The sequence below is a fragment of the Zootoca vivipara genome, chromosome Z (genome assembly GCF_963506605.1).
Source record: "Zootoca vivipara chromosome Z, rZooViv1.1, whole genome shotgun sequence".
Taxonomy (NCBI): Eukaryota; Metazoa; Chordata; class Lepidosauria; order Squamata; family Lacertidae; genus Zootoca; species Zootoca vivipara.
The window spans coordinates 24,885,198-24,910,155 of record NC_083294.1 but is presented as its reverse complement, the minus strand read 5'-3'; the positions used below and the strand labels follow the sequence as shown (position 1 = coordinate 24,910,155).

The window sequence follows — 24,958 nt, the reverse complement described above, 5'->3', positions numbered from 1 at the left end:
CCTCTTGAAACAGAAGTGTTCCGTTTCAGGCGCTTCTTCTTTAAGCAAGTGAATGGGCAGCGGCAGCAGGGTAGGTGCTCGCCCACCTCACTGCTGTCACTGCTCATCCACTGACTTTTGAAGCACAAGCTGGATCTGAAGATGTGTGCATGCACACGAAAGCTCATACCAAAATAAAAACTTAGTTGGTCTTTAAGGTGCTACTGAAGGAATTTTTTTATTTAGCTTAGACTCAGACCAACACGGCTACCTACCTGTTACTTTAATCCTTGTTCGTCAGATAGGAATAGGCATGCAGCCAATGCAGGATTAAATCCTTTCCTCCCACCCACTATCTGATGTCCCCAGTGACATCAGCTGATGGGAGTGGTGCAGTCTAGGGAAGATGGCTTCATGAGCCAAACTCAACTCTGTGGCGAGCCAAGACTGGTCCATGGGCTGAAGGTTTGCCACCTCTGCCTTGCTGTCACTGCTAAGGAACATAACATATTTGGAAGGCATAGCCTACTTGTTTGGCATTGAGGGGCACATCAGAAATGTAAGATAGAAGGATGCTGAGCATTCAGCATGTTTCAGCTGCATTACATTAACATAAGTTAGATATTTTTATGACCACAGTGGCCATTCAACCAACATTGGTGGACAGAAGCATTTATTTTGCAATATTCTGGTTCATATGTGAAATATATGAGACAGGCTTTGAAAATCTTTAGGACTTCAAAATCAGAAGAGATGTTGAGCAAAGAAAATAGTCTTCTTTTACAAGCATTCTTTGTTTCCAATCCCAATTATTTCACACAGTATTTTTAGAACATCCCCCTGGAATCCTTAAGTGCCTAGAGCATACAAAAGCTGACATTCTAACAAAGATGTTGCAGACTGCAGAAAAATCCCTTGAACTTATGTATGGCTTATGAGTTTTATGTTGCCCACCCAGCATTTATATATTTTATTTCTTTTTTAAAAAAACTTGATAATGGGATGCCTGACCTACATAATGTTTCATAGTCACAAAGTTTCAACTACTTCAATCGAGCTTTCACCAGCTGAAAACTAAGTTGTAATCTGCTTTACAAAATTAATCTTTGCTAACATTAAGTCAATATTTAGAGTAATACTTTACATATCCTAACCATAAAAGGCTTGTTGGTTTTGAGGCTCTTCTGCGTGAATGAGTAAAGAGTGGTCAATAATTATCTATGCTGAAATATCCTTGCTACAAAAGAGCCTAGTTTTATCTTAAATAATTGCTTTTTGTTTGTATAACAACTCACTCATCTCTCCAAAATAATTGTGTGTGGGATGACAACGGGGATTGTGACTCTTTTTTATGACACGAAGCAGAGGTGATCAGATAGCGGCTTGCCCAGCAAAAAAAATTAAAAGCTGGGTTTTCTAGGTGCACTGCAAAACACTCTACTAGAATATCTATCTAACTATCTATTCCTTTTCATGACAAACATTTGCCGCCTCAGGCACATGATGACCACGGCCGGTGCAAGGAGGGCCTCCAAAATGGACACAGGAGACTGGTATTGGGTTGAATTATGCCACAACTTTATTGATTACAGGAAAGGAGTAGGTTTGGCTATGGCAATGGGCATGTATCCAGCAACAGGCAGCCTGCCTGCTACCTGATAGGAACTCAGTGGGGTCGCCCTTGTGCTGTTAAGTCGCCCCTGACATGGATTGGATGCCATGACACTGCAGAGGCCGCAATTGGGAGAGTTGTATTGGCCCACTGGTCTCCCTGTGAACTCCCAGACAGTCAACCCTGCAGTGGAATTTGCTACCAAGGAGTGTGGTGGAGTTTCCTGCTTGGCAGGGGGTTGGACTGGATGGCCCTTGTGGTCCCTTCCAACTCTATGATTCTATGAACCCTCCTGGACCCCTCTAACAGGGTTCCCATGAAACAGAGAACTCACCCAATGCCTTATCCACCAAAGTTACGACGGATGCTATGAGATAGGCAAAAGCCTGCAAGCTGGCCAATTCGTTTGTAGGAGAAAATTCCTCCCTATCCCCAAATATGGCAACCGCATAAACCATAGCAAGCTCCATATGTCAACTTGCCCATTTTCCCCAACGGACAATCCCTTAACAGTCTGAGTGTGTGGGGAAATCCTGTGTCGATCTACAAAGAGGGTGGCCTGCACCTGGCCGCTCCCTTAAATGTGCCAGGGGCAGGTTGGGCTCAGCCCCCATGCTCTTCCCCTTTATGGGCCTTGCAGGCACTGACCACCCCTACCTGGAGGTCAATTGCAGCCGGAGGGGGTGGCACCAGGTGACCATCCCCTCCCCCAGCCACGCAGGAAGGTGACGGGCTCCCCGGACCAGCCATGGCCATGCCATGCGGCAAATGCCGCCCACCTGGAGCCCCAGGTGAGCGAATATTTAGCCACTAACAGTTAAACATTATGCAGTACCTTGCTGTATAACTATTGAGTCTAGCCTCAGTTTTATCTCAGCTCTCTCTACAATTCTCTCTTCAACAGTGTTGTCTGTGATAAGTCGGAATACTCGAACTCGCTTCTTTTGACCAATACGATGTGCTCGATCCTAAATCACAAAAATAGCAAATTTAAATAAAAGCATCCTGGCACATCTGTAATCAAAATTCTGACAGAAGAAAAAACCCACACACTGCCCTATAATTATTAAGATTAGCACAAATGAAAATATTTTTCATTGTTGTTTATTTTAATTGTTTACCCTATTTTTAGAAGTCCCTCAAAGCTGGCAAGTATTAACATAAGCAGCTTGTTATTCTGTTTTCTCTTTTTCTCAATTCATTTTAAGGGCAGCAGCTGCACCAAGACATGAACTGGAGCAAGTTATTTGCAAGATCTACTTATTTTTTTCTTTAACAGCATGAGAGACCACTTTAAACTTTTGCTTTTTCAGCAGGCCTTCAGCTTAGCTGAAGCATGGGAAACAGGTAGCCTTCCAAAAGATATTTACTGGGCTGCAACACCCATAGTCCCATATCCTGGCAGAGGCTGATGGGTGCTGGGAGTCCAACAACATCTGATGGCCAACATGTTCCCCACCACTATCTCAGATTGTTAATAGTGTTTTAGTTCTCCCAAATGATTGACTTCTATGTGCTTCTGTTTCAATATTTTTTTCTTTTTGTTACTTTGTTATGATTTTAGAGGAAATACAACAGCCTGAGTGCTTAAAAAAGTAGAAAAGTGAATATAGATATCCATTTTTCTATTTTTTAAAAATGGATTTCCTAGTCAACAAAGGCCTAGCAACTGTTGCATTGTGCATTGTCAGACATATTCCGTTAACTGTTCTCTTTTGGGTCTGTGCAATGTGGCTATGCCCAAATGCATCAGTGTGACAATGTGCTGCATTGCACTGGCACTTCTATGTGTTCCTATGTTCTGTCTATGAGCATTTGACAGACGCCTATATTAAGATGCAGACTAGTAGCATCACTTTATGCATGTGACATTTGACCCCTTCGCCCTTAAACTCCTGCATAAACAGCTATCCTGGTGAATAGACAGCTAATCCCTTTTTCACACTAGTCAACTAGTCTAATTAATTTTTTTGCAACTGAAGTCTAGAATCATTAAGGACATGGACTTAGTCTCTACAGTGTCTCCCTTACCACTGGGCAAAACGATAATCTGCTTCCAGTAAAGGGTCAGCTTTTACCAATCTCACTCCCATAAATATGTGAAGAATCATCCAGTTTTTAGTCACCTTGGAAACATCCAAGCAGGTGACCAAAGATGCTCTTACACTCTCAGAATCTTTCCTGCAAGTAATTTTGCACAAGCTCTGAAAACCAAGACTCTACTCCAGCAAGTAAAACACAGCAAACTAAGCTAGACCTGGCATCCTCAAACTTTGGCCCTCCAGGTGTTTTGGACTACAATTCCCATCATCCCTGACCACTGGTCCTCTTAGCTAGGGATCATGGGAGTTGTAGGCCAAAACATCTGGAGGGCCACAGTTTGGGGATGCCTGAGCTAGACTGATTTTGATTTGATTTGATTTTAAATGTGTTTCCCTTCCCCTACTTTTTCTACCTTTACCCTTTCCATACACTGACAGTTGACTTCAAAGGGATTTCTACTGAATTTCTCACTAAAATTGTCCCTGTGTTCTACATTACACGGTAACTACCTTTTTATTCTAAGAAGAGTTCACAAGGCTCTGTAAAGAATTGGTGTCCTCTGCCCTTTGGAAAAGTGAAAGTAAAGTGCCCATTTATTTTTCTCTAGAGATGGACTGAAGGGAGGGTCCTTATCTGTAGGAGTTAGGTAAAGGTAAAGGGACCATTAGGTCCAGTCGTGACCGACTCTGGGGTTGCGCGCTCATCTCGCATTATTGGCCGAGGGAGCCGGCGTATAGCTTCCAGGTCATGTGGCCAGCATGACAAAGCCACTTCTGGCGAACCAGAGCACCACATGGAAACGCCATGAAGGGAGGGTCCTTATCTGTAGAAGTTAGAAACCTCCAAAGCAGCTGGACAGTCTAGGGCAGTGTTTCCCAACCTTGTGCCTCCAGCTGTTTTTGGACTACAACTCCCATCATCCCTAGCTAGCAAGACCAGTGGTCAGGAATGATGGGAATTGTAGTCCGAAAACATCTGGGGGCACAAGGTTGGGAAACACTGGTCTAGGGTATGTTGGGAGGTTCAACCCAACTAAGAGAAGCCTGTCAGGATTCCTTTCTGGTGAATCCTACAGGGGATCCACCAGTAGGAAAAGATCCCCCCAAATCTATCACAAGACATTGGAAATTATTTGGTTGGAATGGTTAACTGCCACAAAAGCAATGGGGAGTCATTGATCCTGTTTACAGGCATATTCAAAGTCACCACTTCCACATCCCTCCCTAACCCAGTGCCTTCCAGTCCACTCATATTAAGACTCCATCTCCATCCTTTAACTCTTGCATAGCTCCTTGGGATAAATTCCCCAGCCCACTGCCAAATCTACCACAACTGAATAGACAGCTACTCCCCTTCTTAACAGGGAATAAATTGGACATTTTTTTTCTTCCCTGGATCCCGGCAGTTGTTATGGGCTCACAGCTGCAGGTCCTATTCACACCTATAGCTTGATGCTGATGACACCAAGGTCGCAGGTTCAATCTCCTAAGGGACACCTGCATATTCCTGCATTGCAGGGGGTTGGACTAGATGATCCTCAGGTTCCCTTTCAACTCTATGATTTTATGATTCTAACACCAACCATGGTTTAGTATTATGAAAGAGAGGCGCAGGTGCTCCCCCTTCCTCTTATGTTCACCCACACCTGTTCGTTATTACACGTGAAGCAAGCCAAAGCCAGCTTCCTAGGCTCTTGGCTCTCTGAAAGATTGCTCCAAGCCTGCCTCTCAGCTCCACAGACACAGCCTATCAGTTCTAACTATCCTGTTGTCACTACAGTAGGAACTCTAGCTTTGCTTGAGACATACCAAGAGTACTCACCATTGCTTGTAGATCGACTTGTGGATTCCAGTCAGAGTCATAGAGGATAACAACATCAGCTGTTGCTAAATTAATCCCCAGGCCTCCAGCTCTTGTACTCAGCATAAAAATAAACTTTCTGCTGTTGGGAGCATTAAAGGTGTCTATTGCTTCCTATAAAGGGAAAACAATTTAAAATTGCAGGGATTTCATGAAAATAACCTGTTTACAGGGTATTAAAATTGCAAAAGTTGCTTATTTCCCCTGGAAAAGCTGTTGGGCTAAATATGGACAAAGTAAGATCGCCATGAATCAAAATAATTTCCTTCAACTTCACTATAGTACCACAACAAGGCCCCCTGAACCAATGAATCACAGATAACCTTCTGGATGCTTATTCCTCACAGGTACTGTGTAAATGCATCTTTCACTTGACTGTTTAAACACAAATTAGAAGACTGAATGATATGAAAGAAACTCAAAGGACCATTTAATAACCCTAGATCAATCCCTGTTTATAAGGCATGCCATAAAAGAAATCCTTATTTAGCAAGATAGCACTCAGGGAAGCTTAAATGCCAACAGAGAAATGACTAGCCACCATATAAGAGCCACTGGACAGCTACTGTCAAGGCTCCAACCTGCCTCCAGGATAGAACGGAATGAAAATCCAATGAGCTACATAAATCCTTCTCACCTCTCTCTCTTCATGCGGTGTTTGCCCATCTAATCGACAATACTCATAGCCCCGCCACATACAATAATCTTCCAGTATATCCAGCAGACGGGTCATTTGGCTAAAAATGAGAACTCTGGAACCTGAGAGACGAATAAGTTATAAGAATACAATTAATCACACTGCTGAACTTACGCTTATCTATATATATAAAAATGTAAAAATCATGAAAATCCAGGTTCCACTTTTCTCCGTAACCGCTTGACCGATCGTCCTGAAATTTTGACACAACGATCCAGGCCACTCCCCGTGCGTTGTTGGGGACAAAAATCCCTCAAATCGCATACCTGGGCAGGTACAAACCTGGATTTCCACCAAGTCAAACAGCGCCCTCAAGTGGAATTCCTCCCACAGTACACCCCCTCCCTTCCTGTGAAATCTAAGCCACACCCACAAAGCAAATGACATCATCATCAACCAAGCAACTGAAACCACCAAGGCGGCCATGATCTAGGCCTTTGTTTTATGTAGGCCCCTGACAGGCCCGGGGGGGACGACCAACAGCAACGCACTTGGGGGCACGGCAAGGGGTTTTTACTTTACCATTTAGCACCACTACCCCCCCCCCAAAAAAACACCCCACCAAAAAACCAACATTGCCAAGTGGAGGTCGGGGCCTGCCTGGGGGGGGGGGTTGGCACAGACCGCAACACGGCCTTTGATTTATGTAGGCCCCTGTACGGCAAGGGGTTTTTACTTTACCATTTAGCAACACTACCCCCCCCCCCAAATCCACAAGACAAAAATAAATACCATCCTTCAAAACGTCACGAGATACACCGGTCATGGGGGGAGGTCAAGGCTCCATTTTACAGACTAGGCCTCAGCTCTACATCATCATCAACCAAGCAACTGAAACCACCAAGTGGAGGTGTGGGGGGGGTGAATAGAGGGCAGGGATAAGTAATGGGTCAGAACAGGGTGGGGGGAGACACAGGGATGAAACCTGCCCTCTCCACAATATCTCCCCTTGGCTTTGCAGACTAGGGCGCTTTCCAGACTAGGCCAAGTGGAGGTGGGGGGGCAATAGAGGGCAGGGATACATAATGGGTCAGAACGGGGGGGGGACACAGAGATGAAACCTGCCCTCTCCACAGTGTCTCGCCTCGACTCAGGGGGACTCTGAGGCTCAGGGGGATCTGAAGGGGGGCTTTTACCCTCCATTTCACAGACTAACGCACAGCAACGCGTGCAGGGCCAGCTAGTATTAAATAAAAGTGTGTTCTCTGTCCCATACACTGCCTCTCCATTTTACTCTATCCTTTCTTCTATAACTTCTGGTACTGCTCCTCCCCCTCTATAACTTTCTCTCAGTTCCTAAGCCCCTTCCCCATACTAAAAACTTGCTTCCCCCATTCCAACCTAATGTCTTCTGCTTCATTGGCATCTCCCTAGTCTCGAGAATTCCACCCCAAAGGTCTACAGCAGTAACAACTGACCTTCTCAATTTTGGATCCTGATAATTGCACCCCACTACTTTTCATCCATTTAAAATACCACTTTGTACACATCTATTTGGCTAAGGCATGGAACCCTGGGTCGGTGCAATGTGTGCCCCTGCAGAACACAGACATAATACACATCACCTTGGGCTGCCCTGCTAAAGGCCAGATCTTCTACAAGAGGGGTGGCAGGGTTTGTTCCCAGTACATTACTTTAAGGTCCCCATTTTTAGGCACTGTATTCTTTGCCATATGAATAGATGGATGAATTAAAAGGGATAGATTCATAGACCCACCTGCAGTGGGAACTAAATCTGCACTCTTCCCCAGTTGACCCCAGGTTTTCCTCCATCTAGGCTGCATCCAGAAATACATCCCATTTGCCCCTTCTCATTCAGTGGGATCCACCAGAGAACCTTAAAATTGCTTTCCCTCATAGTTTCACCCGGGGTTCTTTTTTCTTGGTCATGCCACAATTACTAGATACATTTCTAAATGAACAGTGACTTATAACGAGCCCTTCTTACCCTGCTCTTTGAGTTTTGATAGTAATTTATCCAGAGCAACCATTTTGCCACTGTTGGTCACAAGATGAGTATCAGTGGTATAGGGTGGGCCAGGCTCGGCACCATCAAAGAGGTATGGGTGATTACAGCACTTCCGCAGCTGCATCAGAATGTTCAACAGCCGCATCTTATCCATTTTTCCGGCTGAATTTAAGATATCAATATCTTTCATTAGGATCTTGGTATACCTAAAAGGTTATTGGACAATTTAAAAACAAAAACAAAAACTGTTTATTGTGAGGACCATGCCTGTACACAAATATCAACACAACAATAATTAAAATGTTAAAATTCATTGCATACTATCCCAACAAAACCTTCATCCCACAAAACAGGAAGAGAAGGAAAACAAGCAATGAGTTAAACAAACGATGAAGGGGTCTTTACTTTATCATCCATAAATCTTTCCCTGGCTTTCATGGCCTTCATCACAAAGACCGCTACCACATGGGTAATTCGTGGGTTAGCATCAACTAACAAAAATTTTACTCTATCTTCAGGATTGATTATAGAGTTGGGTATAATTTGCAGCATCGCATCTCTAAAGCCCGAGTAAATGGGACAATAGAGGAGGTAATATATAAGATCCTCTTTAATTTTCATGAAGCAAGGGCATAAACAGTGTTCTGCTGGGATTTCTGTAAATCTACCAGTCAGGTATGCAGTTGGCAATGTTTGAAATCGGGCCATAGTGAAAGCTCTCCAGAAGGTGGGATCAGTGATATCCACCAGGTAGTTGGCACAGATTTTGACTGCTTTTACTCGGGGAAACCAGTAGGAAACCAGTAAAACAACTCTTTGTCCTTGGACGTATGAAAGCATACAAATATAAAGGCATCTAAATCCCAATGCTTTACACATTTACACAGTGGCAACTGGCATTTATTTAAATGTGGCTTGCGTCTCTAAGATTATTTTATTTTTCAGCAAAATATGATTCCAAACAAAGATTCATTAGCACTAGCTGCACACCCATCAGATTTGACAGTGGTTGGGGACAGGGAGGCCACTCCAAGCACAGACTAAGAGAAAGATAGGAAAGAATTCGGACAAGTTTCTGCACATTCTGAAGCCCCCAGCTGAGTTTATCCTGAAGTGCTACCATGGGCCAAGCTTGGGCAGGAAGCCCTGCTACACGACCATAGTGAAACACAAATACCCATGTCCAGCTTAGCTCAAACACAACATTCTGCCCCAAAGCTACTGAATCTGGATACTAAAGTGGTAGCCAAGAGATACGCTGCCTCCTTCATCACTCACCCGCTAGCCAATTCCTGGCTTCCAGGGAGGGACTGCATCTCTGACACCATTCCACTCTTTCTCTGTATACAAATTTCCTTAGCTCCATGTTGGAACTGAGGAAAAAATGTTTTTATACCTAAGGTTCACACCATGTAGAATGGCCTTGCTTCATCTCATCCTGAAACCAAGCTTCTGTCTTCTGTTTCTCTGAGGTGACAGCTCACAGTATAAAACACAGATAGAATATAGGGAATTGGTTTTATTTTTTATCTACACAGACACCTGTACTTTATATAGTACATTTCAAATGCGCAAAGTGCTTCACATACATTGTCTCAGTAGTACTGTAAGGTAGGTCAGTACTGTTATTTCTCTATTACAGACTAAGGTGCGGGGTTGGGACAGAGATGTGGTAGCTTGCCTAAGGCAATTTAATGAATGTGTATCTTAAATCATACGTAGGTTTGAAGCGGGTCTATACTGTAAATATGTTATAGTTCCTATGTTAGGCCAGTATAATAGACTGATTTTAAATTAAATTTTAAAAAAGAATCTTACCATTCCCTCTGCATTTTGCTGAGTCCTAGATAAATTTTTACTTCTTTTTTAGGAGGCAAGCTCTTCTCCACCTCAGCTTTTATACGCCGTAACAAAAATGGCTTCAAAACCTAAAAATCAACACATCAACACATTTTACATATTGCTACAAGTCAGCGTTTCAAGTACAGTATTTGTTTTGCCAGTGTCCTAGACTTCTTATACTGCTCTTATGGTGCCTTTTCCTTTTTTGAGGCTACTTGAAGTGGGAGAGCATGCAGAATACATAAGCATTTCTCATGGTGTTTATAGGACCAACAGGAGCAACTAGGATCCCCTTACACAGAACATATCTCCTAAAGACCTTGTGAAAGGGAAGTCTCAATATGCGCCTCATTCTAAATACATTTACTGAGTGTATAGTATAAATAACTGGATGCTTTGCTTCTGTTGGGAAAAGACACATAGGCACACATAAGTAGTTATGTTAATAAGCAATAAACAAATGACTGCCTCGCCAGAATTCCACAAATTCTGGCTTATATCACATCACAATATACACAACACATAGCCTTCATTTCTCAGAAACATACATCAAGATGTTACACTAAGAATCATATACTGTTTGTACAATACAATGGGAGAGAAATAAAATTTATTTCAGAAAGCAGAATTGCCATACTTACTGCGTGAAGTCTCTCTACAAGTTTTTGATCACCAAGGCAATTTTTAGTGTCAAACCATGAATCAAAGTCCTGTAAAAATTATGTTGTTGTTACTGTGTTTGTACTTTCAAAACTCAAGGGAATTTTTTAGTAAACTAGAAAGGAAGCTGTCCACTGGAACAGTTCTTCCCTTCTTTAACATCTAGTAAAACATACCTATGCCCTGACATTATTTTATTTCTGCCACAGATGTGCATCACTAGCAGGAGGGCGTATGTGAACAGGCACAAGCATCCCTGTTTCTCATAATGCACAGATCCACCTTAAAATGTGGCTCAAGGTGGTTGAACCAACCTATCAAAGCAGTTGCACCTACCCCTCCCTTCAAATGCTCATGTAGAATACACTGACTAAAAACTAAGTCAATAGGAAACAATGCAGTTCAGATACACCAATACAATGAACTAATTCTACTTGGTTGTATTTGAAAGATGCAATGACGACTTAGTCCCTCTCCTGTAAAATGTTCTCTTCTCACAGTGACCATTTCAGTTGCTCGTTATGCAACTTCACTATGTAACAGTATTAAGAATCTGCTACATAATTTTTTTCTCACTTTCCTCTCTATTCATTTATCTTCTCTTAAGAATGTAAACCATTATGATAAAAAGACAACTTAAGTTATTGGCAAAAGTTAGGTTACCATATAAAGTGTGAAGGGAAAAAAAGGACTTTAACATAATGTACAATCTCACCTCTGCAGAATTGAAGACATCAGGCAAAAGGAAATTGAGCAATGCCCATAGTTCATGAAGATTATTCTGTAAGGGAGTTCCTGTTAATAGCAACCGATTTGTTGTCTTGAACTCACGAACAATTTCAGAGAGCTAGGAATTTTTTTAAAAGAGCACTTATTACTACTACATTACTACCATACTCCAGGATACATTTTTTACAAATGAAAGTACATACAAAGCATTTCAAAATGAAGCTCCAAACTCCCATAACCTAACATAATAATTACAAGCAATATTAATAGTTCAGATGTAACAGTTAGTGTTTTAAATTCTTCATTTTTTTTCCCTGCCTGCCATTCTGAAAGGAATTATTTTTTAACTTCCTATTTTTTCACTTCCTATTGTTTCCTATTTTCTGTGTACAAAAAGTTATCCTTCCATTCAAGAGTTACCAGATTTTTCCACTATCCTAGTATTCTGTAGTATTTCTCTAGGTATCTACAGAAATAAAACTGAGGCTCACCTTTGATTTTTCATTTTTGATTCGGTGGGCTTCATCAATCACCAGATATCTCCAGTTGAATTTTTTGAAAACAGACTTCTCTTTAATTACCATTTCATAGGAGGTAACACACACATCCCACTCTCCAGGCATCATAACATCGCGGATAAAAGCAGCCTAATGAAAAATGAACATTGTAAACACTTCTAGATAGGCAAGCTGAATAGGGCCACCTAACTCATTTGGAAGCTGCTGCTGCAGCCATATACTAATTATAAAGGGAAAGCATTTCACAAAAATGAAGAAGAAATGGAAGGTGGGGAGGAAATCAAGTTCCATAAAGGTTAATATGATGACTCATCACCCAGTAAATAAATCAAAATCAATGAGGACAAATGTATTTTTAAAAATAAAGGAGGGACGGATAAGTGAATGCCTTTTCTCAGATGAACCCTGGTGTGACATGTGTATCTTAAAATGAAGTATGTCATTCATTAATGCATACAAAACTTTTATATCCGCCCCTTCTCCAAATGGAGTCTGAGGTGGCTAGCAAGAATAAATAACAGAGCGCTACAAAATTTGATAAAAAGTTAAAAAAAACAAAATCATAGTAAAACAATAAGAACATTAGTGATGTGTGGTTTAACTGATGGCCTGTAAATTGCTGTGCACAATTATGATGCTATACAATGGGGGAAAGGCATCACACTCCCAACTTGAAAAGCAAGTCACTTCAAGTTAAAAAACGAGGAGTGGTATTTTATGCGAAAGAAAAATTGAATCCAAGACTGCTGTTCAAGGATGAAGAAGGGAGATATGTTGCTGTTGAAATAACGTTGCAAGGCAAAAGAATTTTAATTCTGGGAATTTATGCACCAAATGATGGAAAGGCTGACTTCTTTAAAAGACTCCATGAGGCTTTATTGGAATATTTGGACTATAAAATATGTTTGACGGCCGATTTGAACGGGGTCGTTTCAACATTAATGGATAGGTCACAGACAGAAAATTACAAATGAAAGAAGACTTCCAAAGTCTTTTTTCGAAATGACTGACAATTTGGTTTGATTGATACTTGGAAGTTGAAAAACCCATTGGAAAAAGACCAAACTTTCTTTTCAGATGCTAATCAATCTTGGAGCCGCCTCGACTACATCTGGATTACAAGAGAGTTAGCCCCGAGAATAAACAATGTGGAAATTTGCCCAAAAACTTCCTCGGACCATAATGCTGTATTATTGGACTTAAATACAGGTAGGTAGCCGTGTTGGTCTGAGTCGAAGCAAAATAAAAAAATTCTTTCAGTAGCACCTTAAAGACCAACTAAGTTTTTATTTTGGTATGAGCTTTCGTGTGCATGCACACTTCTTCAGATACACTGGAAACAGAAGTGTCAGACCCTTATATATATACAGAGGGTGGTGGGGGTGGGTGGGAATGGGTGATGGGCTGATGGGAGTGGTAAACCTGTGGATGGCTGTTAACGGTTGCTGATGGCTGCAATTAGTCCTGGGGGGAAAAAACAAGGGCTGAGACGCTAAAGAAAGCTTGATCATGCATAATGAGATAAGAATCTGATGTCTCTATTCATCCCAGGTGGCTCCATGGTTTTAAGCTTGGTAATGAGTTCCAATTCAGAAACTTCTCTTTCCAGTCTGTTCCTGAAATTTCTCTGTAATAAAACAGCTGCTTTGAGATCTTGTATAGAATGTCCTGGGAGATTGAAGTGTTCTCCTACTGGTTTCTCTGTCTTATGGTTCCTGATGTCATATTTATGTCCATTTATCCTTTGGCGTAGGGTTTGGCCTGTTTGTCTTAAAGTTGGACTTAAAGTTATCTTTGCAGGGTGCTTTTACATGGAGGATGAATGATGTACTGTTAAGAAATGAGAAGATTGTGGAGAAGGCCCAGAAAACCTTGAAAGATTATTTTGAAATAAATTTGAATTCGACAGTTGAAAAAAGGACAATTTGGAATGCAAGCAAGGCAGTTATGAGAGGATTTTTGATTCAACAAAATGCAATAAAGAAAAAAGAAAAAATGCAAGAAAAGAGAGTATTCTAAGTAAAAAAAAGAAAAAAAGAAATTAAGATGCAATCCCAAGAATAAACAGGTACAAAAGGAAATTAAAGCATTACAGATACAGTTCTCTCAACTGGTCAATCAGGAGATAGAATGGAAAATTAAATGGATGAAGCAAAGATCATTTGAATCTGCAAATAAATGTGGCAAATTGCTTGCTTGGCAATTGAGAAAGAGACAGAAACAGAATACAATAACGAATCTTGTGCAAGAAGGAAATAATCTGGAGCACCCAGCAGAGATTAGAAAATGTTTCCAAAAATATTATAAGCAGCTGTATAAAAAAGAAAAAGAAGATAAAGATAAAATTGAGCAGTTTCTGGACAAAAATGGCTTGCATAAAATTCCTGAAGATAAAAAATCCCTACTTGGTCAACAAATTTCAAGAGAAGTGGAAAATGCAATTATGCAAATGCAATTGGGTAAAGCACCAGGACCTGATGGACTGACAGCTAAATATTATAAAACGTTGAAAGACTGGCTGATTCAGCCTTTAACTGATTTATGCAACCAAATATTGGAAGGAGGGGAGGCACCGGAGACTTGGAGAGAGGCCTACATTACTCTGATACTGAAACCTGATACAGATAGAGCTCAAGTGAATTATCGTCCGATTTCCTTATTGAACGTGGATTACAAAATTTTCTCAAATATTTTGGCTTCTAGATTGAAAAACGTTTTAAAGGATTATATACATCATGATCAAGCGGGTTTTTTACCCGGAAGACATATGAAAGACAATATTAGGAATGTAGTGGACATTTTGGAGATGCTCAAGCAAAAGAAAAATACAAAAGCTGTATTAATGTTTATAGATGCTGAGAAAGCCTTTGACAATGTTTCTTTGATGTTTCTAAAGAAGAATTTAGAAAAGATGGAGATCGGCCAGAACTTTTTGGAGTAAATGCGATCTACTCTGAGCAGAAAGCAAAGGTAATTGTTAATAATGTGGTATCAGGGGAAATTAGAATTGAAAAAGGAACAAGGCAAGGGTGCCCCCTCTCTCCTTTGTTGTTTATATCTGTCCTGGAGGTTTACTCTCTATGATTAGAAAAGAAGATGAGATTAAAGGTGTGAGAGTGGGGAGAAAGCAATTTAAACTCAAAGCCTTTGCAGATGACTTGGTATTGACTTTACAAGATCTTGAATCCAGTGCAATCAAAGCACTGGATTTGATATATGAATTCGGAAGTGTAGCAGGATTTAAACTGAATAAGAGTAAAACCAAAGTTTTAGATAAAAATCTAAATATTAATGAAAGAAAGGAGCTACAGGAAGCAACTGGTTTGTTGTTTGTTAAAAATGTGGAATACCTTGGTGTAAATATGACAGCAAAAAAATTGAATTCATTTAAATACAATTATGATAAGTTATGGAATGAAATTAAGAGATTTAGAAACCTAGTCGAATTTGAAATTGTCTTTGTTGGGCCGTATTGCAGCTGTTAAGATGAATGTATTGCCAAAGAGGTTATTTTTGTTTCAATCATTGCCTATAATTGACAAGATGGATTGCTTTAAAGATTGGCAAAAGGTGCTTTCGAAATTTATATGGCAGGGGGGGAAACCCAGGATTAAATATAAGATTTTAACTGATAGTAAAGATAGAGGGGGGTTTCCCCTGCCAGATTTAAAGATATATTATGAAGTGGCTACATTTTGCTGGATGAAAGAATGGTTTATGTTGGAAAATACTGATGTATTAGATTTGGAAGGGTATGATAACGCATTTGGCTGGCATGCATATCTGTGGTATGATAAGTTGAAGGTCCACAAAGGCTTTAAGAATTATATAATCGGAAAATCATTGTATAATGTTTGGATTAGATATAAAGATCTGCTAGAAAGAAAAACACCTAAATGGATTTCACCTCTCAAAGCTAAAGCACACAAAAGATTGAATATGGAAACCAGTTGGTTAAAATATAGGGACATGCTGATAGAAGAAGGAGACCAATTTAAGTTAAAAACATATGAACAGTTGAAGAATAAGCTTGATGATTGGCTCCAATACTATCAGATTAACGAAGTATTTAAATTGGACAGGAAACTTGGCTTTCAATCAGAGAAGTCAAAGCTGGAAACAGAATTGTTAGAACCAAAAACAAAAATACTTTTCAGAATGTATAAGTTAATGCTTGAGTGGCATACAAAAGATGAACAAACAAAGAATGTTATGATATTGTGGGCAAAGGATGTGGGACATAATATTTTGATGGAAGATTGGGAAAAAATATGGAAACAGAATTTGAAATTTACTGCATGTAATCTTTTAAGAGAAAATATAATGAAAATGATGTATAGATGGTATCTTACACCAGTAAAATTAGCTAAGATTTATCATAATCAGGATAATAAATGTTGGAAATTTAAGAAAGAGGAAGGATCTTTTTATCATATGTGGCGGACTTGCCAACTAGTAAGGGATTTCTGGGAGAAGATTTATAATGAACTAAAGAGAGTGTTGAAAAACACCATTTATTAAGAAACCAGAATCCTTTCTATTGGGTATAGCTGGAAAAGAGATTCCCAAGAAAAATGTTAATTTTTTAATGTATGCTACAATGGTGGCAAGAGTATTACTAGCCAAGAACTGGAAGACCCATGAATTACAAACAGTGGACGATTGGCAAATGAAAATGATGGAGTACATGGAACTGGCTGAGATGACCGGGAGAATACGCGACTGGGGAGAAGAAGCAACAGAAGAAGAGTGGAAAGATTTCTAAGTTTATTTTTAAAAATATGGTAAAATTGTATATTACGATTAGATTTAGAAGTTTATAGAAACTGCGGGTTTGACAATTATGTGAAGTAAATTGATGTATGAGAGATTTGAAATTGTAAGGAGTTTTAAACAATGATTTGGAAATTGCTAAAGATAAAGGAGAAATGAACCGCAGATAGAGGGAACTCGAGGAAGTCCCCTCATACCGTGTTTCTCACATTTTAAGACGTGCCTATAAAATAAGACATGGCACAATTTTCATGCTTTGAAAAAATATAAGACATACCCCGAAAATAAGCCGTAGTGCTACCGTAAGTGCAGTTCTGGAGGCCCTCGCCAAAACAGCCAGCAGCGCGCGCCGCGTGGAGCCCCGAGCCAGCGGGACCCAGCAATGTCCGCAGCGCGCGCCGTGTGAGGCCCCGAGCCAGCGGGACCCAGCTGAAGCGCCGACAAAGCCTCAATCGTCCTGTGCTGGGAAACATTGTGGCTGTGGGGTGGTGAAGGTTACTCTGGCTACCCGGCACTGCTCCTTTCACCCTCCGCTGTTCGTGGCATGCAGCAGCAGCAAACTGGAAGGGCCAAGCAGCGCCTCGTGGTCTGCAGAAATGTTCACACAGTGCAGGATTGTTTTCCAATTATCTCGGGACAGTCGCTCCACGTGGAGCCATAACTTGCCTTGCTCTTTCGCCGTGTAGCACCAGCGATTATTCCCCTCCTCCCTTTCTGCCCGCTCTCTTTCCCCTCCTCCCTTCCTTTCCCCTTGGCATGGAAAGCAAAGTCCTAGCTGCTGGGGCTCACGCTGAAGTTTCCCTTTTCTCTTTCGGTTATTACTAATCTAATTTGAAAAGATAATAGGCAGGCGGCGAGAAAATGGATCGGCGCGGGGCATGCGTGCGCTCGCGATTGTGTGCAGTCGAAGTTGCGAGTCTGGGTCACAAAAGCGATTTCAGTGGCCCTCGGTGATGCACCCGGGGTGCCCCGCTTCTGCCGAGCCCGGGCATTGCCGTCGCCGCGCGCGCCGCACCACCCAACCAGTTCACTTCCTTCCTGCAGAGCGGCAGCGCTGGGCGGGGGGAACTCGTGGGGTTTCTTCCCAGCTTTGCCTTGGCAAAGCACAAAGTTTTGGGTTGGGAAGAGTTCGAACCATGCCTTACAAAACACACACATTCAGAGAGCGCCGAATCATTTTTTTAAAAATGATGGTAATAATACATCCTGTACAGAAAGGAGTTGTATTAGTGTGTGAAGCATGAATAGGACTGCAAGGCGGGGAGTTACGATGTCTTGCACTCCGGGCGGGTAGAACAGGCGATGATGGATCCCCTGTTGGCGAAGGAGGGCGAAAGAGAAAGAAGAAGAAAAAGCCCGGAGTGCGCTGCTGGGTCCCGCTGGCTCGGGACTCCACGCGGTGCATGCTGCGGGCCCTGCTGAAGCGCCGACAAAGCGCCCAGCAGCGCCATGCGGAGCACCCTGAGCCAACGGGGCCCAGCAGTGCTCTGTAGCACTTTGAATCCTCCTCCTCCTGTGGCTCGGGGCGCTCTGCGCGGTGCTGCCGGGCATTTTGTCACAGAGCGCCCCGAGCCGCAGCAGGAGTGGGTGAGGGTAACGGAAGTGGTGTGTCTGCCGCGCGCCTTTCCTCTATGGTCTCTACGGATGCCACGGAGGGAACATCCTGGTGGAATTGCGATCACCCCTGGCTTTGCATGGAGCGCTGCCGAGCGGGCGAAGCCTGAGACGCCCCGGGAGGGAGCAGGAGGCGGCGGCGCCTGCGGCGGAGACAGGAACAGGACGGCGGAGAGGCCGAGAACCACGGTGCTCCTCCTGCGGCTCAGGGCGCTCTGCGCAGCGCTGCCGGGAGCTTTGTCGGCGCTTGAGCAGCAACAGCAACTTACCGGTTAGTAAAAAAGAAAAAATAAGACACCCCCCGAAAATAAGCCATAGGCTTATTTTCTTGAGTAAAAATAAATATAAGACATGTCTTAAAATGTGAAAAACACGGTACAATGTTAAAGGAAAAGGATTTGGTATTTTGATTTTTGTGTTTGTTATTGTTATTTTTGTAATGTTGTTTTTTCTTGTCAATTTTATTTGTATATTATGTGTTTAAAGTATTGTGCTTTTTTCTTTGTAAAATCAATAAAAATTATTTTTAAAAAAGAAAAGAAAGTCACTTTTTTACATAGTGCTCACTTACCCTGGCATCCTTGTCTCCAATGAGACAAACGGCACGTAAAGATGGAACCCAGCGTTTAAATTCATTCATCCAGTTGTGCAAAGTTGATTTGGGGACCAGAACCATGTGTGGGCCAGGAATGTTTCGGTAATGTTTTAGATAGCCCAGCAATGCAATTGTTTGCAGAGTCTTTCCTAGACCCTACAATAGTATTAAAATTATTTAAAGTTATGCATCATTGTTAGCAGCACTGAACTGATTTCCATTTATAATAATGAGTAGAAAAGTTTACGAACATGGTAGTTTATGGAACAGAAATCTGCCATAATTTCAATATACTGCAATATGCAAATTACAACTCTGGTTAGAGTTTGTTTTGAGATAATAAAACTACAGCTTCTCATAAGCATTCCTCTGCAATATGCATGAATTATTGCAGAGAATGAATTTTTTAATTACATTTTGCTCTTAGCTATGTTACAACTGAATATTTGAGTCTCAGTCTGTACTACTGCTATGCATTATGCATCTTTTCTTTGAATTACACACAATTGTTATTCCTTGACTCTCTGAGTTCAGTAAATTTTCTACATACAGAAGAGAAAATGCCCACATAATAAAAGGAAATGCTAAGGGCAGGCCAGTTGTCACCATACTGAATTCTATTTCCACCAAAGTTCAACAGACTTGCTGCCGATGAACCCCTGAGAAATCTTTCATGAGCTCAGTCAATAGTACGTCAGTTTAGACCAGGCATCCCCAAACTGCAGCCCTCCAGATGTTTTGGCCTACAACTCCCATGATCCCTAGCTAACAGGACTAGTGGTCAGGGATGATGGGAATTGTAGTCCAAAACATCTGGAGGGCCGAAGTTTGGGGATGCCTGGTTTAGACATACCGGTAGTGATCTTCATCTAACACATCATGGTTTGTCAGAAAGAGCAAGTATTGTGCTGCCTTCTCTCATCTTCTATGCCACAACAGTATTAATTCTGCAGTTTGTTAAGTCATAGTTTCCAATTTCATCTGAACCAGGAAACTCTGGTTTATTAATCCTGAACTATAAAAAGAAAATGAAACCATGATCAGATCCTGGTCCGTAGTTCAAGATTAATAAAACCAGTTTCCCAGTTCAGATGTTATGGGAAAGTGTTGCTTAACGAACGCCAAAAGCAATGTATTGTAGTGCTCATAATACAACACTCTTGATCAAATAAACCATGATTTATTAGACCAAGATCATTATACTGGCAGCACAAGTCACAACTAAGAAAATGAATGGGACATTTACTATTTATTTCAATAAGGGTTGGGAACAGTTCACAACCATTTGTCCTCTTAGTAGCCATTAATTACTTTCATTACCTGGGGCAAGTAACAATCATGTAGAGGCAACCAGACAGAAAGCTCAAGTAAATTGAGGGTCAATTGGTTCTTCTTTCTTGTCACCCCAATCAGGCACTACAAATGACTAACATGGGCACATGACAGGATAAATTTGTTCTTCCATGAATGCCACCAGGGAGTCAGATTCTTCTAGCCAACTTCATCTGACTAGCTTATTAGGAATCATAGCTTATCAGAATCACAAAGATAGTAAGAAACACCATTGCTTTTAGTAACAGCTGCATGATATCTGAAGACAATGGATTTAAAATCTTACTCCCAATATTCCCCAATTAGCTAATAATTATGGGCTAAGTATGCTGAGGAGACTTATTCCCAAAGTTGTACTAAAACCAACTGGATTACTTGGAGCATAGGAAATGTGGACTCCAATCTTAAAACTGTTCTTTAAATTCATGAGGGTTTAAAAAGTAGTTTGACAAGGGAGACATAATCGGAGGTCCAGATCTGGCTTATGGCCACTGACTTCAATGAGAATTACATTTTTATTTAAAACCATTTTTCTCCGCTTTGAGAATTGTCTTCTTCCAAGAGACATACACTTCACTTCCACCCCAAAGATGTACTCAAAAAAAAAAGCTTTTTACCATTTCATCTGCCAAAATGCCGTTCACACCATTTTCGTAAAGGGAGATCATCCAGTTCAAACCCCTAACCTGATAGTCTCGTAACGTTCCTCCTTTAACATCTGCAAAGCACATAAAATGTGACTTTTTATCTATATGCTTGATTATGCTATTATTTCCTAACTCGTTTAAGAAAATGGAAAAAGATTTTAATAAATATACTCACACGAAGGAGATTCCTCAAATCTAATACACACGTTTGAGGTTTTTCGACTTTCTGAAAGTAGCTCTTCATCTTCCTCTTGCTCTGTGCGCCTGTGGCGATAACTGAAGAAAAAATGAAGAAACTAGTCAAACCTAATATGTGCTTTCCACAAGGACCTTTTTGTATGCCACAGAAGGCCTGCCTTTTTTCCTCTAGTAGAGCAAGGAATCTCAGATACCGGTAAGTAAGATACCGGAAGGACTATGTGAATATGAAACATACTCATTAAGGGGTGGGACAGCCCCTGCCCCAGTTCCTTCCTGCCTACTCAATCAGCCATTTCCTTGCACATTTGGCAGCCCTTCTTTTCTCTCTTCACTTCCTTTCGGGGCTACTCTTCATACATGGGACAGGAAAGGAGGATGAATTTAGACCAGTGTCAGGACATTATGCCTACCATCTTTTCCCCTCTCTAGAGCTGCTGAATTCAACTATCTTGGACAATACTTCAAGGCATGCATCAAAGCCATGGTGAGGAGGCACGGAGGTTTGAGGAGCCTCCTGGATGCCAAGACCAGCAAAGCAAAGACCATCCTCAGCAGTGGCTTTATCTCTCCTCTCCATACTTGAAGAGGGTATCATCCCGCTATTTAGTCCCTCCACATCGAATTCTACTGGAAAACAAAAACCCAGGATTGGCCAGAGCGAGGTGCTTCTCACTGGAGGGTAGACCTTTGTGGGCCTAAGAAGAGAAGTAGGCCCAGTGGCAGTGCACAATCCCAAAACAGTAAAGGGCAAAATAACTCCTCATTGGCTCCCTTCTCCCCATGCCTGAATTTGTTGGCCATCTCAGCTTCAAGAGATGGCACTTTCACTCTCTCAAACCACACCCCACTCTTGTCAGGCATAAAAGCCATGATTCGTCCAGCACAGAGCTGGAGAATAACACAGTCCTGAGGCAGCCAAACTGCAGGGACAGGCAGGGGAAGAAGCAGGCTGCAGCCCAAACTATCAGCTTAATCAGCTTCACTCTAGCCTAAGAAGCTAGCCCACAGGACCCCTTTTAATGAAGGCTCCAGCCATGGTCCTCGCCCCAGCAGTAAACCTAAATCAAGAGGAGAGAGGTTCTGAATAGTAGGTGTGGTCCAGTTGCCATGGGCAAGGAGACACCCCAGGAGCTTCAAGTAGAGCATCCTTCCATTCCAGGAGCATATTATGGCAAAGGTTCATTGCAAGATGAGGCTGTACCACAAACTCACAGTCACTGACATGGTGGCTTACTCTGTTTTTAGGTTTTCTAGGGTTTTTATGGCCGGCGGTTCGAATCCCCTCGAATCCCTTTGCTCGGTCCCAGCTCCTGCCAACCTAGCAGTTCGAAAACACGTCAAAGTGCAAGTAGCTAAATAGGTACCGCTACAGCGGGAAGGTAAATGGCATTTCTGTGTGCTGCTCTGGTTTGCCAGAAGCAGCTTTGTCATGCTGGCCACATGACCTGGAAGCTGTACTCCGGATCCCTCGGCCAATAACGCGAGATGAGTGCTGCAACCCCAGAGTCGGTCACGACTGGACCTAATGGTCAGGGGTCCCTTTGCCTTTACCTGGGGTTTTTATGGATTTCCGGGAGTGTTCTAGCTTTAGGCAATTTTTGCTTATATGTTTGATGGCCAGGAACGTAACTCCCATGTAAATTGCAAGTTAGCTGTACAGGTTTGCATATAAAAGATGCACTACATTAAACACACACAGCATTTAAGATAAAACAGTAATTTAAGTATTTTTTCAAACAGATTAAAAAGACATACTCTCCAGCCGAAAGTAAGCTCTGCTTTTCATCCTTCTTTACTCGTGGTCGTCCAAGTTTCACTTTCAGGGGAGATGTTGGTGATTTCTGCGCCGCAGGCTGAATAAAATGTGCAAAGAGTTCTGTCTGCTTCAACAGGAATTCAAATCTCTTGGCTCGATCAGTTTTCTATATTCAAGGCAACAAACACAGTATTTATTTCATTTATCTTTATTTTATATACCGTATTTGTATTCCACTTATTCAGAAAATATCCTCACAAAGTGGGCAAATGCAGTGTAGAAAAATGACCAAACAGAGTACAAAAATACATTTTGAAACTTTTAAAATACCTCAAAGCCTTACAATAATCCATTCATAAACAAGCATGGCAGCAAAATAATCTATCGAATCTAATATAAACTTTACTCTTCCTAATCAAGAATACAATCTTTTCTCAACTTCTCTAGTATAAACCTAAAGATCTCAGAAAAACCTCAGAAAAATACAAGATAAAAACACAAAATACGTAATAAAAACAACATAAACAAACCAATAACACACACCCTCCCATTAACACATTTAAAAGGATAGAGGATGTTAATCAGCCCAAGGTCTGATTGAAGAAGAATATTTTTGCCTGGCACCTAAAAGTGTATAATGAAGTCACCAGGTGAACCTTCCTGGGGAGAGCATCCACAAAGGGAGACCCACTGGAGAAAAGACCCGTTCTCATATTGCCACCCTCTGGACCTCTCATGGAGGAGGCCTGTGATTATCGCAGGTTCCCAGTAGGTTCTTTGGGAAGAGGTAGTCCCTGAGGTATTGAGATCCTGAGCCATGTAAAGCTTCATAAGTCAAAACCAGTACTTTGAATTGGGCCTGGAAACTAATTTGCAGCCAGTGCAGTTGGTCCAGCATTGGTGTAACATGATCAAACTGTCTTGCCCAGTGAGGAACTTGGCCACTGAATTCTGCACCAGCCAAAGTTTCTGAACTGTCTTCAGAGACAGTCCTACGTATAACACATTGCAGTAATCTAACCTAGAAGTTCCAAAGCATAAACAACAATATCATTGTCCAGATTATGGGTGCAGCTGGGCTACCAGCCAAAGCTGATAGAAAGCACTTCACACCACTGAGGCCACCTGAGTCTTAAGTGACAGCAAAACACCCCAAAGTACCCCCAAGTTGCTTACACACTTCTTCCAAGGAAGTATAGCCCCATCAAAAGCAGGCAACCTCCCATCCATCCAGTCTAGGGAACCACCCACTAAGAGTGCCTCATTCTTATCTGGATTGATCTTCAGTGTGTTGTCTCTAATCCAGTCCATTATCAAGGCAAGACAACAGTCCAGCATATCCACTGCTACATTTGCAGATGTAAAGAAGTAGAGCTGTGTCATCAGCATATTGCTGACAACATACTCCAAAACTCTGGATGACCCCACTCAGCAGTCTCATGTACAGGTGAAACTCAGAAAAATTAGAATATCGTCGAAAAGTGCATTGATTTCAGTAATGCAACTTATTATTTTTTATTTTCCGATTAATTTTTACAAATGCTTTCTTTTGGAAATTCCACAGGAATAAAACAAATAGTTACAATCATACAAAAATCAAGAAAAATCAACATCGCTATGACATTTCATTGATGACGTTCCATTTATAATTGACCTGCCTAACAACAAATAATGACAATGACAACAAATCAAGGCTTGACACATCTTGCTTTGCATGTCATGCATCTATCCCATAGACTGGTTTTGCCTTCTAAGTTGCATTACTGAAATAAATGCACTTTTCAACGATATTATAATTTTCCAAGTTTCACCTGTATATGTTAAACAGCACAGCAGATAAAATTGAACCCTGAGGAACCCATTGAAGGTTCCATGGAGCCAAAGAGCAGTCCCCATCCAAGTAGAAGCGGAACCACTGCAAAGTGGTGCCACCCAGGGAACCAATATGGCTCTACGAAGCAGGAAATGGCACTGAGGAGTGATCACGTTAATGACCCAATCTATTCAGATGTTCCAGAGGTCAGCCAGTGCTTTGACAGGAGCGTCCTTCATACCAGCCAGAATATCCCACAGAACTGTCTTGAAATCCACTGGCTCCATTAGCCGCTGAGGGCGGACCATTCCAAAAGGT

At 41.6% G+C, this 24,958-nt stretch overlaps 1 protein-coding gene across 1 annotated transcript in view; it reads right to left on the bottom strand.

The window, feature by feature from the left end:
* SMARCA1 (SWI/SNF related, matrix associated, actin dependent regulator of chromatin, subfamily a, member 1) overlaps window positions 1-24,958 on the bottom strand; it is a 53,419-nt gene that overhangs the window by 21,602 nt on the left and 6,859 nt on the right. The window contains exons 3-14 of the mRNA XM_060270546.1: window positions 22,827-22,993; window positions 21,046-21,146; window positions 20,841-20,941; window positions 18,868-19,047; window positions 11,883-12,038; window positions 11,378-11,509; window positions 10,644-10,712; window positions 9,979-10,088; window positions 8,140-8,366; window positions 6,132-6,253; window positions 5,456-5,608; window positions 2,427-2,559 (exon numbers count right to left, since the gene is read on the bottom strand). Coding sequence (XP_060126529.1) covers window positions 2,427-2,559; window positions 5,456-5,608; window positions 6,132-6,253; window positions 8,140-8,366; window positions 9,979-10,088; window positions 10,644-10,712; window positions 11,378-11,509; window positions 11,883-12,038; window positions 18,868-19,047; window positions 20,841-20,941; window positions 21,046-21,146; window positions 22,827-22,993 — 1,651 coding nt within the window. The remainder of the gene's footprint in view (window positions 1-2,426; window positions 2,560-5,455; window positions 5,609-6,131; window positions 6,254-8,139; window positions 8,367-9,978; window positions 10,089-10,643; window positions 10,713-11,377; window positions 11,510-11,882; window positions 12,039-18,867; window positions 19,048-20,840; window positions 20,942-21,045; window positions 21,147-22,826; window positions 22,994-24,958) is intronic.